The 13,599-nt window shown below is 46.0% G+C and overlaps 1 protein-coding gene across 1 annotated transcript in view; it reads right to left on the bottom strand.

Annotated features, from left to right (window-relative positions):
• Positions 1-11,356, bottom strand: part of IntS8 (integrator complex subunit 8) — a 132,748-nt gene extending 121,392 nt beyond the window's left edge. The window contains exons 1-4 of the mRNA XM_037422182.2: positions 11,046-11,356; positions 9,250-9,396; positions 8,023-8,128; positions 6,051-6,245 (exon numbers count right to left, since the gene is read on the bottom strand). Of these exons, the coding sequence (XP_037278079.2) occupies positions 6,051-6,245; positions 8,023-8,128; positions 9,250-9,396; positions 11,046-11,166 (569 nt within the window). The 5' untranslated portion in view covers positions 11,167-11,356. The remainder of the gene's footprint in view (positions 1-6,050; positions 6,246-8,022; positions 8,129-9,249; positions 9,397-11,045) is intronic.
• Between the last annotated feature and the right edge of the window lie 2,243 nt (positions 11,357-13,599).

Raw genomic sequence — 13,599 nt, 5'->3', positions numbered from 1 at the left:
TCGCGTGTGCAGAAACGGACAGAAATCGGGCCGCATCGCCGTCGTTTAGAGTTTTTGAAACGTGCGTGCGGGACCGGCGGAAACAAAAGCAGAAGATTGTCGACAGCAAAGCTTCACGCAAAGGCTTCAGTGGACCACAGCAGAGTCGGTTTCCGCAAATTAAAGAGCTGCTCGGCGAGTATGTGCTGGAGCAGCGAGCGGCACAGCGGCCCGTGACGACAGAACTGCTCCAAGTGCGGGCTATGCAATGAGTTTTAGAAAAAGGTCTAATCCGGAGCCAGTTCAAAGTGAGCAGGTGCTGGCTAACTAACTTTATGAAGAGGAAAGGCTTTTCCCTTTGAAGGGGAACGGGCACATGCGCGAAGTTTTGCAGAGGAGTACGATGAAAAGCTTCACAGTCTTCAGAGGTCCGTCCGAAACTTGCGGCACAACAACGGCTACCTGCTTGGCCAAATCGGGAATGCCGATCAGACGCCTCTTTACTTCGACATGCCTGGCACCACAACCGTCGAGAAGAAGGGGGCAAAGCAAGTTCGCGTGCTGACATCGGTCCACGGTAAAACTACAGTGACAGCAACGCTCTCTTGCACGTCAGATGGGCACAAGCTTCGCCCGTACCTCATATTTAAATGGAAGACGCTCCCAAAAGGAGTCGTTTTTTCGAGTGGTGTGATCGTGCGGGCCAGCGAGAAAAACGGGTGCGCGTTGCAATCGATGTCTTGCGTTGTTTTTTTTTCTCGTCGTGGAAATCGGGTGCGCGTTACAATCGAGGGCGCGGTAGAATCGAGTAAATACGGTATGCAAGTTACTGATGACTTTTAATTTTGATTGCATTAACTTTTCCATATAAATTAATACGTTTCGGAGCATAAGCACCATCATATATTTCAAAATGGGAGCTCTTTGCTGATGTCCCTATTTGTTTGTGCAAAATCCATTACAGTAAAACCTCAGTGATACGATCACGACCTGTATAAATTTGGGGGTGATAGAAATTCTTCTTTGGCACCAGCCAAGGCCTATTGACCTGCGATGTAATAGAGTACGATCGTCACGAACCGGTTTTTATCCCGCAACATTTTATACAAACGTAACGGTACCACTAGGGTGACAACAGGCACAGTCCGTGCTGCCGTGACAAACAGCAGTACAGTAGTTGTAAAGTGGCTTTCATCCCACGACATTTGATACAAATGTAACGCTACTACTCAGGTATTAACAAGCGCTGCCTGTGCGGCCACGAAAGACGCAACAAGCACGTGCAGGCACAGGAACCGAAGTGCTAACAGACAAATAAATTTCTTACACTGGGATCAGAATAAAGTTTCATTGTAGCCTTCAACATTGTGCACCCGAATCTTGTAGGCCCTATGCGCCTTCACTTTTTTTACTCGGTTACCGTAAAAACCCGCGTATAGCCCGGGGTTTTTTTCTAGATTTTAGGGTGCGAAATTTCGGCCCCGTACTATATGCGGGTCCCAAGAATTTTCGGCCCAAATTCAGTTTCGGTTTCGGCATAGCGCGGTGCTATCATCATCATCAGCTGTCTGCGCGCTTCTGCGCTAGGTAGTGTTAGCGGCGTTAGTCTTAACTGGTCAGTTGGTCAGTGGCCTTTGCTTCAACTTGGTGCCCATAATGACGGCCTCGATTTTGCTCCTGTGATTTTACGCCATGTCAGGACCGCGCAGGCAGTACTCTGCTGCTTTTAAAAGAAAAGTTATCGCTGCTGCCGAAACCATCGGCAACTGTGCCGCGGAGCGGCAGTTCGGAGTCAACGAGCGGAGCATTCGCGGTTGGCGGAAGCAGAAGGAAGCCCTCTTTGCATGCAGCGGCCAGCGAAAAAGTTTCCGCGGACCAAAAAATGGAGCATTTCCTGACGTGGAACGAGAACTCACAGACTTTGTGCGGGAGCAGCGAGCTGCACATCTCGCTGTCAACATCGAGCTGCTACAAGCGAAGGCAAGGGAGATCGCTCGAGACAAAGGCATTCAGCCGGAGGATTTCAAAGCGAGCAAGCATTGGGTGTCTCGCTTCATGCGCCGCGCTGGGTTCTCCCTACGTCGGCGTACGTCGATCTCCCAGAAGCTACCAGAGAGCTACGAAGAGCACCTCGTGGCTTTTCAAAGGTACATAATTGTGTTGCGAAAGGCAGTCCCCTTTCAGCTGGGCCAGATCGGCAACGCGGATCAGACGCCGGTCTACCTGGATATGCCCTCGGCGCTGACGGTGCATCAAAAAGGCTCCAGGCAAGTTATCGTGCGGTCGACTGGAAACGAAAAAACGCGGGTGACTGTAATGTTATCCTGCACGGCTGACGGTCGCAAGCTGCCACCCTACGTGGTGTTCAAACGAAAGACGCTGCCGAAGGGGGAGAAGTTCCCGAAAAATGTCGTCGTCCGCTGCCAGGACAAGGGGTGGATGGACGAATCGTTAGTCCTTGACTGGATAAAGTCCGTGTGGTGTCGACGGCCCGGAGCACTGCTGGGGCTCCCTTCGATGCTTGTGCTCGACGCGTTTCGGTGTCACCTGGCCGACTCCGTAAAGCGACTGCTGCGCGACTCCCGCACCGAGCTCGTCGTCATCCCGGGAGGGATGACATCACAGCTGCAGCCGCTTGATGTGTGCCTTAATAAGCCATTTAAGGACCATGTCAAGCGCCTGTACGTGGAGTGGATGAGGTCCGGAGAACCAGAAGTGACCCCTGCCGGACGGCTGAAACGGGCCTCGCCAGCGATGCTCTGCTCGTGGATAGTCGAGGCTTGGGCCTGCATTCCAGAGGCGCTCGTTTGCCGCGCCTTCAAAAAGTGCTCCATCTCCAACGCGCTTGATGGCACTGAGGATGATGTGCTGTGGGAGAACATTTCCGACAAGGGAGCTTCGGAAGAGAGTGCGTCCGACGACGAGGATGAATGAAATGTCAATAAATGCATTTTTTCCATTTTCCTCGGACTATATTCGGGTGAAAACTTTTTTTCTCACGTTTGCTATCCCCGAATTACACCCCGGACTATATGCGGGTCCGAGCTATATGCGGGTTTTTACGGTACTGTGCAATGCTCACGAGGTCAATAGCAGGAAAACGGACAACATGGTACTGACTCGCTACCGTAACCGTGAGTGTTGCACGCTAACCAAATAAAAAAAATGAATGCCAACCAACTGGCCCAAATTTCCGTTTTGCTGCAATGTATTCCTACCTGCCTTCGTGTGGTTTCACATTTAGATTCAAATGGCATTCGCGTCACGCTTCTTTAAGATATGTCGACGCACACTGCTGTCATCATACTGTACAATCAAACATGATCAAACACACATTTATATCGAATTATCGCGTATATTGAACTTGCAAGTTATCCCCTTAAAGTTCCTTTGAAGAAGTATAGAAATTCACACGTTTATATCGAACGGTATTTTTACCCGCCTTCAGATAAATCGAACGCCGCGCGAGCTGGAAGGTGTGCTTTGGCACTCGCCATGCCCTGTGACCTCTGCGGCATGAGTTGGAAGGCGTGTTTTGGCACTCGCACGCTCGGCGACCTCTGCGCGGCACCACGCCTCTGTAAAAGCCTGAAGCGCTCGGAAAAAAAATAAGGGCGAGAGGGTTCGGACTGCAGAATCTCTAACTTGCGGAATGGCTTTTTTTTTCTTTCTCTTCTTCTCTCTCTCATGCTTTCTCCACGTGCCCGTCAGCAGGGAGAGCCGGAACTAGGAACGAAGGAGCCCCCGTCCTACCCTCTTCGCCTTGTATATTTTTTGTTGCTGTTTTTCGAGTTTTGATCAGCCAACTACAGCTCGCGCCTTTTGCTGTTGCCCTCGCAGGTGGCCATTGTCTTTGTGTCTGTTGTCGCGTCGCATACGTACCATCGCATGCGCAGTCTTTCTCTTTTGTGTGAGTGGTGTGCAAGGCCGCTGTGAACTCTTTGAATTATTGACTTCTCGTGTAGCTGTGGCCAGCATCAAAAAGCGCAAGACCCTTGACTTTGCGATGAAGCTGAAGGCTATTCAGTGTGTTGAGGTGGGCAAGAAATGTTCGACCGTCGTGGACGACTTTGGGATACCACGGAGCACTCTGAGTACCTTGTTGAATAACAGAGGAGATATCGGAGCAGCGAATGTTGGGAGCCTATCATGTGTGTGCTTCTGCCCACGGGAATGTAGAAAAGGCACTCTATGCCAGGTTTTTCAGAAGTGCGCGTGTAAAATATTGCGGTGGATGGCTCGATGCCGATCGCCAAGGTCAAATGGTTTGCCGCTGCACTCGGTGAAACAACTTCACCAACAACGCTTCGTCGATTTAAGCAGCGCTACTACATTGTTGGCCAAACGAATTCTGGCAAAGTAAATCTGTCAGCAGCCAGGCCATCCAGCTGTGGATGACGAGGGAGTAGCCAGAAGTCTCCGTGAAGTTTTCTTTCGCGGAGATCTTCAATGCCTAGTGAGACCTGAAGATGGACACAGTGGTCAAGTGCTTCCGCAAGGCAGGCTTCGAGATGGTGTAACTTGCAGAAACCGGAGAAGAAGGGGACGATGAGCGCGTAGAAGACGCGTTTTGCGAGTTGTCGTCCCGCTTCCAGGCAGCAGTTCCACACGAAGTGTCTGCGAACGACTATCAGGAAGCGGACTGAAATGTCCAGGCCATTGCTAGCCTCGCTCACGAGGACATCATAGTAGCTGCGGTCGCAGGGACCTAGGATGCCCTGGCCAACAGCTCAAGTGATGAGGCGAATCGTCCAGACGAGGCGCTGGCTACACACGAGCTTTCTGCCGCTGAAAAAGCGGCAGTGTTCGACACCATTTGCCATTGTATTGGCTACATGGAGGGAACCGGACTGTAGCACCTGGACAGCCTTGATAAGATCGAGACTAGCGTTTTCAACTTCATTTCAAAAATGAAGAAGCAGGCCATGATAAGCGATAATTTTCATGCAATTAAATCATTCTGTTGTGGCGTGTGTGCGGAATTAGTTGTCCTTCTTGAATGCGCCTATTGTAGGTGATGATCGGCGACAGGTAAGCTCTCGGGACCTCTATTTTTTATACAAATTTTTCATATATAGAACTACTTCACGATCCCCTTGATGTTCGATATATTTGTGTTCGACTGAGTTACACATGCTTGCCAGGTACCCGCAAGCCATGCCTTTGCCATTGTAAGACGTTTTAGAAAATGTGGATGGGGACCTAAGAGGAAGAAAAATGTTTTGGGAATGAAGGTAGGCCTCACAGCGTCATGCACGATTGTTTAGGACGTGAACAGCTGTGAACTCTACGATTGTTCGGGCACGGCCGCTAAGTCTACCAAAAAACATCTCCAACACCACTGTGGTTAGAAAATAACAACAGAGGACAAGGGTTACCGAATTTTCTGGCCTTCATCTATAGCATGTGAAGTGCTCCTTAAGCCACTTTGGCAGCAGTACTCTGTTGTCCTCTGAAATGTGTACAAAAGTTAGGTAGGGGCTGCTAGTTGCCACGGGTATGAGCAAACCTGGTTCATTAATCATACATGTGCGCACATGCCGTATAGTACTTACAAGTGCCAGTATGACCATTGACATCTAAAAACATCACCGGCAATCATTCACAGTTGTTTGTGACGTTGCTGCGTCCCTGAGAAACAATAAATGAAAACATACGGCAGCTATCTTTTGTTGTGCAATCATTTTTCAAATTTTCTGGCAGTACAAATTTCAGATGAGGACAGCTTTGGTGATGATCCCCCGAGATTTCCATCACCGAGGTTTTACTGTATTTCGAAAGCTGCAAGAATGGATGACACCACAGAAATGTGAGAAAGTATCAGTAGGAGCATCTATGCGAATTCCCTTTAACACTGCTGAGGGCAGAGCTCATGTTTTTCATGTAACGACCAACTTCAGTATCTCATACTTTGTATTGCATGAACAGGTAGTAAATTCTGTGTTGAGGGTAAGGTCAACACTAAGTAAAATGGAGAAGCATGCAAAATGATCAAACTTGTTACTCCGTGAAACAACAAATCCTTCGCACATTTCTACCAGAAAAGAGGCTAGTAGTACAGGCGCACTCACAGCTGAACAGCAATCCCTTTAGCACTCTTTACAGGCACAGAGGAGCGCACAACTGTGCGCAAAACCCAGCGGGACTTGATCATGCAGGCAAAGGCCGCATCAGGGTTGCTCAGCCTCTGCTCCTCATTCAGATCAGGGCAACAAGTTGCTTTCTGTAGCTCCGCTATCAGTGTCTGTTGCATTGTCAGTGGTAGCCTGCAAGAGGGAAACGTAAAGCTGGCGCCCATATACAGTGGAACCTAGATACACTGAAGTATTTCCTACATCAAACAGTTGTACCATCTTTCGTAATATCTTGCTAAAAAATATACCACTGCCCTATGTGAATATCAAGCTCTCATTCATTTCCATGTCTGGCATATTCCATGCAAAGCCCCTGTAAGTGCGCTCTTCCAAACTGGCATATGACCCCAGTGTCATTAGAAATATTCAGGTACATGAAATGGCACTTGTCTTGGTAGATGCTGTCAAAGAGGCCATTAAATCTGATGAATAGTGCCAGCAACTGAGAAGCTACAAAGGCTGCAATTTATACTTAGCAAGTAGAAGCATGAATTTTTTGTAGAACCCATTTACATGAAGAGTGCACAGAGAACATCTAATGTTGAGCGACACAGAGCATTCCCATGTTGCACTAGACGGTCCAACTTAGTGCAGTCCGAGACTCCAAGCACTCCGAGATTCTGGCGGATACTCAAAATCAACTCAGGAAAAACAAAATACATAGCAAACAGAGTAATCCAGAACTGTTCTGCAAGTACATTCACGCTTGCACAGAAGTGTACAGTAAAACCTCCTTATTTCGAACCCGCTTATATTGAAATCTCGTTTAACTTGAAGTATATCCGCAGTCTCCTATGTTGCAATGCAAGTTTGAGAGGATAGTTTGAAGCGGCGGTCAGCAAAAGTCCGGCTAACTCGAAAACTTCGGCTGCAGCGTGCCGATTCCCAATCCTGATTTCATCTCAAATCTGCGGAAACGAAAGCCTAAGAGCCACTAGGCAATATAGTTTAGCAATACTAATGAGTGGCAGCTGAGGCACCCCTGTCTCACGACTTCCAGCACAAAAAAATATTTAAAAAAACGGTCTCGTGATCGACTGAAATATGCACCAGTGAAAAACAAGATATGCTTCACTGCACTACAGCAGTGACGTGCGGGCAGCATATTGCATGCTTCTGGCAATATCAGCGCGTCACGATTTATCCATTTTTTTTTGGAATTCGAAGAAATAATAAAAGATAGTCTGGAGAAATTCGCAATATATGAGAACCTCCGAGTGCCGGTTACTCCAGCAATTTGCGCACTTGCACTGCTGGCGGAGTTCTTGCCTGCAACGCTTACTTTGAAAACTCAGGTTGAAAGCTTCAATGATGATGTTTTCCAGCCAAAACCCATCACGAATTTCGCAATGCTGTCCATTATTAAATTCTTTATTTTACCACAAAGAATGGGCGAATGGTCGCATCGTGACATGCTGATGTAACGAGGAGCAGGTGAGATGCTGCCCGCGTGTCACTGCTATGTTGCAGTGAAGATGTTTTATTTTTCGTAGGTGCACATTTCAGTTGATCACATTTTTTTTTTTTTTGCGGTGACAGCAGTTAGGCTTGGAATTCCCCTTTGTTTGTGGCGAAATTGTGACCAGGCATTGCTGAAAAACATAACCCTTGGAGCCACAATATAGCCGGCACAATAAGTGACCAGCCCTGATTAATTTGAATAATTTTAGGTTTTCTTGCAACCCACTTTTCGCCTTTTCTGTTAATTCGGAAACCCGCTTAATTCGAAGATTTTTCATGGTCTCAGTGACTTCAAATTAACGAGGTTTTACTGTATAACTAAGTCACTTTGCTTGTGCAAAACAAATGACCTCATAAAAGAAGCAGCCGGCTGACCCAGCCCAATAAAATGTCTACATTGGGCTTCAGTAATCAGAACACGAATGAAAAGTGCAACGGGTTGATTTACTTTTGCTCGCAAAGGTCCATGTTCCAATTTAGGAAAGCGATCGCTTTCAGGGCCAGCAACTTCAGAGGCAGGGACTTGCGGTTTCCTGGCTCCCCTTCAGGTGAACCTGTTATTGAGGGCACAAAAGAAAAGTACTCTTGAAGAGAGGGAGTTAATTTTGTATTTATTATAAAGTATTTTGAATTTGGATTGTTGCCAAGGGTATCCAATCTACCCCAATAATCATGGCACAGGATGGTATGCAGCAAACTTGATGCGGCATTATTTCGCTACGATAGTAAAATTTCAGTTCAAATGTACAAATGCACACTAACAATCGACTCTCAATGTAATGTGTAGAAAACTTGGTGCAATTATTGCTGCATTTTTGTGCAATGAAATTTATGAATAAAACAACACTCATTTTTGTTTTGACCAATCGTAATGCACATGTGCACATAAATGATTAAACCTAGAACAAACATTACACAAGCAATTGTAGCATATTTCTCATGGTGGACAGCATGTAGAGGAATATTGGGAGCAGGTGGGGTGGGGAGCCCAAGACATTCGAGCCGTCGGTTAAAGAACATGAGCACATCTAAGATTCTGAGCTTGCATCGATGCGAAATTTCTTTATTATTCATAAGTGTTTGGGTTTTACATCTCAATACCACGATACGATTGTGAGTGAAGCCATAGTGGAGGGCCCCAGATATTTCAACCACCTAGACTTTTTTAACATGCACCTATATCCAAGCACCTAGACTTCTAGCATTATGCCTTCATCGAAATGCAACAGCCGTGGCCGTATTTTGATCCCTAGACTTGTCCGTCAGTAGTTGAGCACCATAACCCCTAGACCGCCACAGCAAGTGAACTTCTTTGTCTTGTTGATAATTAGAAGAAACATGTTGTTTCAATAGCCTCAAGCCACATTCAAACAAAAATTTCATTCATAAAACAAGCTGCAAGATTGTTTCAGGACTATTGAAGTTGCGAGAAGTAGGACCTCTTAGTTTCTACGCATCTCGCTCTTTGTCAATATTACTGTTACCCTTAATCAAAAGACATTAAACAAAGTGAGTTAAATGAACAATGCACTCCTAAATAAACTAAATATTTCATCTCGTTGCCTATCCACCTGACCGAATGTATTGCACCAGTGCAACTAAGATTTGTGCAAACTAAGAATTCAGCACAGAGCTCACTCTGAATAAACAAAATTGTAAGAGAAGTGATGCATACAATTTCCTGGTTCATTTGGCGTGCCATCTAGGTTGACCATGCCTGGGAGGCCGTTACCCTGCTGCACAGTGCCTCCATTTGGCCCTTGAGATGGTGGTTCAATAGCATTTGCCAAAAACTGGATCACAAGCTCATATGGAGAAGGATCTGCAAAATTGTAACCTACGAATTAATCATCATAAAAATGACAAAAAAACACTATCATGATTTCTAATAACTGTACTTCAGCGAATAATAAATAAGGCAGTCTAACTAAAATGTGAGAAATATATGGGATCTTGAATAACAATACCGCTGTGTAACAATTTTAACACAGTCCACTAATTTTTCCAAAACATTTGCTGAATAGACAAGCAACAACCATTCATTTCTACAGCGTTGCCTAGGAGCCCAGGCTTCATTTGTAGCACTGTACTACTACCAATGACAGCCATGATGATCCAATGTTAAATTGGGCTACTTGCAAGGTTACCAGCCATCCCAGATTTTGTGGGACTGTCCAGAATTTTCATGCGCTGAGAGTCCCGTGCCGTTGCTATAAAGACAGCTATGCATCCTGCATTTGTTCTACACTGTCCTGTTAGGAATATTTATGTGATCCAATGCTGGCTCGACAACGTGCGTCATGCTATAAAACACAAAGTTTGCACGATTCACACGCACGAACCAATGTTATGATAGCTAGCCGTGGCTTCTGGGGGCTTCCATCACTTTAGCTGAACTTCATTCCATATGAGATGCTTCAATTTCTGCGAGCACATTCCTCATCAAAAGAAAGTGTAGCAAGTGGTACACAGCCAGCTGATGTAACAGTTGGCTGCATATTGATTTTGCTGGCTCCATATGTTAGTTTAAACCCCCGCTCCTTTTGGCATCTCGACTTCCTACACTGAAAAATTGGTAACTCAAGCTACTTGCCATATGCTCCTTGTTAATACAATGTGTTCATCATTCACTGGCATAAACTGCCAGCAAAAACCTTGCCATTTTTCTTATGGCACTCCTGTTATTTGTATGCTGCTATTCTTTTATACAGGTTCGAAGATGCCTGTGTGGCAGAAATGTAAGCTAGTTTAGTTCTCTTACCTCTGTTAAATGACCAGCCTCTATAACGCCTGAGGTATGTGTGGATGTTTCTGAATGTGACCAGGCTATGAAGTGCGATGAAACACTGTGCGAAAATTAAGTCAGCAGCCACTAAAGTGCATTGATAAAGAGCAGCTATATCCTAGCAAGACACCAGCTAACGAAACTATCCCAAGTAGTCCAAAAACGCCAGCTCACGCAAAGGCGATTCCCTTTTAGCTCACATGAAACTCCCGCCGCACCACAACCAGCGAACTTTATAGAGTGTGTAGACGCGGCTAGCCCGCTGGTGTTCTAGTCTATCAGTTTATGAAAGCGATGTTTCAGTAGACAAAAATTTAGGGGGTCAAATTCCTGGTATGCCCCACTGCCCCAGAGCCCCCGCTGCAGTACGCAATTTCAGCACAGTACGTATCACTCACAAGCTAAATATAGGAAGTCACACAATGTAGAAAAAGAGCACTCCCCGAAACTAATTTAGCTTGGGAGTCTGTGTTCACACAATCGTGAAAAAAAAAAAACACTCCCGGAAACTAATTTAGCTTAGGAGTCTGGGTATCACGATTGCTTCCCGCCCGACGTTTAAACTTGTAGTAGGACCAGTTAACCGGCCCGGCGGGAAGTCATTCGGGAGTGGACATGACTTGTGGGCTGCACATAGGAGCTGCAGACGCTCTTCAACAATAAACGACAGAAACCTACATGCGTACCTGGTTTTTCCCTGGAGAGGTGCTTTTCAAGTAGAGAATCGTCGAGCAGGAAATCCAGCCATGTAACAACGTGAGAGTTGTTTGGCCTCGAAAATGGCAAGGGATCTTCACTAACTTCCATCGTGCGGCTGATTTCTCAGAATTAGCAAACCTAGCAGTTGTTCTGATCAATGCCAGCGGAGGTGCCACTCTTATTCAATCGTATATTACCATCTTTACCGGCCGAGACAAACTTTTAAGCTGTCAGCGCAGACTGTCTACGATGCGGTCTACGAATCGGAGCACAGCCAACACAGCTTTGATTTCGTTTTGAGGCATGGAGGAACGTGTTTTTAGTTGTTCTGTGATATATTTCCGCCACAAATCGCGCGTGTACGAATATTTTTGTAGACGTTTCAAAAATATTTTTTTCAAGTTTTTTGTAAATTACTGAAACATAAATATTTGTTATAGATCAAATTCGCATACCAACGCATGCCCTCTTTTTTATGAGGGCGCTTGTGAAGCCACCAGAAAATTCCTTCGCTGTTCCAAAAGCCAACATCGTCTGAGCGTTTTAGGCGCGTAATACAAATATTATCTGGTTGAAGTTGTTATGATCGTATTTTTGTAATTTTAAACAACATAACATTCTCACTATCATCCAACGCTACACGAAAAATGACAGACGCTTTAGCGTCGCCTTTCGAATCCGGCGGAGTGCTGTAATCTGCTCTACAATTAGGCATCACTTGAAACGCCGACTAACGCTACGCAAAAAATGACAGACACCGTCTGAATACGGCGGAGTGCTGTAATCTACGACTAGTGCGTACAGAAAACCCTACGATTAGGCATCACTTGGAGCGTTGACTAACGGTATACGAAAAATGACAGACGCCGTACCAACGCCTTCCGAATACGGCGGAATGCCGTAACGTACAACCTTACAATTAGTCGTCTGTCAGACCGAAACAAATTCTGACTGAATTTTTTTTTTTTTCGCACAGAAAAGGAGCAATAAGTGCAATGGTAGCCAGGAGTGCTAAGGTGTGCCTTTTGTAATTGATTCGGTCAGAAAATAGGGTCGGAAATGCGTCGTTTCGAAGATGAGTTTTTGGTTCCGAGCGGTTAAAACAATACGACTCTGGAAAATGGTCACTGCAAAGTCGGCTTTCTGGAAACGGCATCCAGTTCTACCTCTTTGAGTTACTGGCTCACTTCTCGTATATTTGAGAGCATGGGAAACTGCATATAAGAAAAAGTCAAACACCTTCGTCACGCCTCGATAAAAATAAAAAAAGGCGATCCACTATTACACTTTCCTCGCAGAAGGTGTAAAAAGTAATATAATTTTTAGGTAGCTATGCGAGAAATGTCTTCATGACGGCATTTCCAGTCGATTCAAACAGATTACTGCGTTACAGGCTGGCATATAATTATTGAAGGGACACTAAAGTCAATTGATTGCTTGATTGATTTGATTGATTTGTGGGGTTTAACGTCCCAAAACCCCCATATGATTATGAAGTACGCCGTAGTGGAGGGCTCCGGAAATTTTGACCACCTGGGGTTCTTTAACGTGCACCCAATTCTGAGTACACGGGCATACAACATTTCCGCCTCCATCGGAAATGCAGCCGCCAAAGCCGGGATTTGACCCCGCGACCGGACACTAAAGTCAAATAACAATTTACGTCAGAGTGAAAGCTCAATGTATGACGACATCTAGAAGCACAATATTATCAACAACAGTGCCCTACATACCGAAAAATTAAGGGAGATGCACAAGAACGCAAGCGCAACAGTAGGATATCTTCAAAATAATCCCGATGACATAAGACGGACCGCCTACAATTATTCACAAGTAATCGATCTAACTGCGCTAAATAAAGAACCTTCCGTGCACCAAAAGAAGCAATATAACGCTGCTTGTTCGTTTCTACTTAACTCATGAAAAAAAAAATTGCCGGATGTTACTATGGGGAATGACGCAGTGGTTCAAAAATTCCATTTTTACCAAGGAGGATATAAAAACTTGCTGGAGTGGAAGCGACGCCCGTCAGGTGACGCCAGCGGCAGCCATCTTGTCGGAGGCAGAAAGCGCGCTGCCGGTGTGTCGCCTCCACGCTTCGTTGCTGGTGCACGCTGTTCTCTTCAAAGTTTTCAATGAGTGCAAGTCTTGCCCTTGGATAATGGTTACCTCCTGCGTTGCCTACGGATGCACAAACAGGCTGAAGAAAGGTTGTGGCCTCACATTTCACCTGTAAGTGCATGAAATTTAGCGTGTTCTACTCGCGGTCATTTCAGCCGCATCGTAGTTGCTTTCAGGCCCGCGCATGAAAGAGCAGCAAAATGGCATTGTGTGTACGTGTGCCGCAGTTGATTGTCGTATATTTCTTGACAGGTTTCCAAAGAATGCAGAAGTTCGGAGTCTTTGGGAGCGGGCAGTTCGCCGTGAAGGGTGGCGCGCTAAGGATGGAGACCGCCTGTGCTCTCTACATTTCACTCCTGAGTGCTTTGACCGCACTGGGCAAACGACGCGACTGCGGGTGGGAAGTGTGCCCACGTCGTT

This window comes from Rhipicephalus microplus, chromosome 3, assembly GCF_043290135.1.
Source record: "Rhipicephalus microplus isolate Deutch F79 chromosome 3, USDA_Rmic, whole genome shotgun sequence".
In the NCBI taxonomy this organism is placed as follows: Eukaryota; Metazoa; Arthropoda; class Arachnida; order Ixodida; family Ixodidae; genus Rhipicephalus; species Rhipicephalus microplus.
This window is presented reverse-complemented; position numbering and strand designations above follow the sequence as displayed.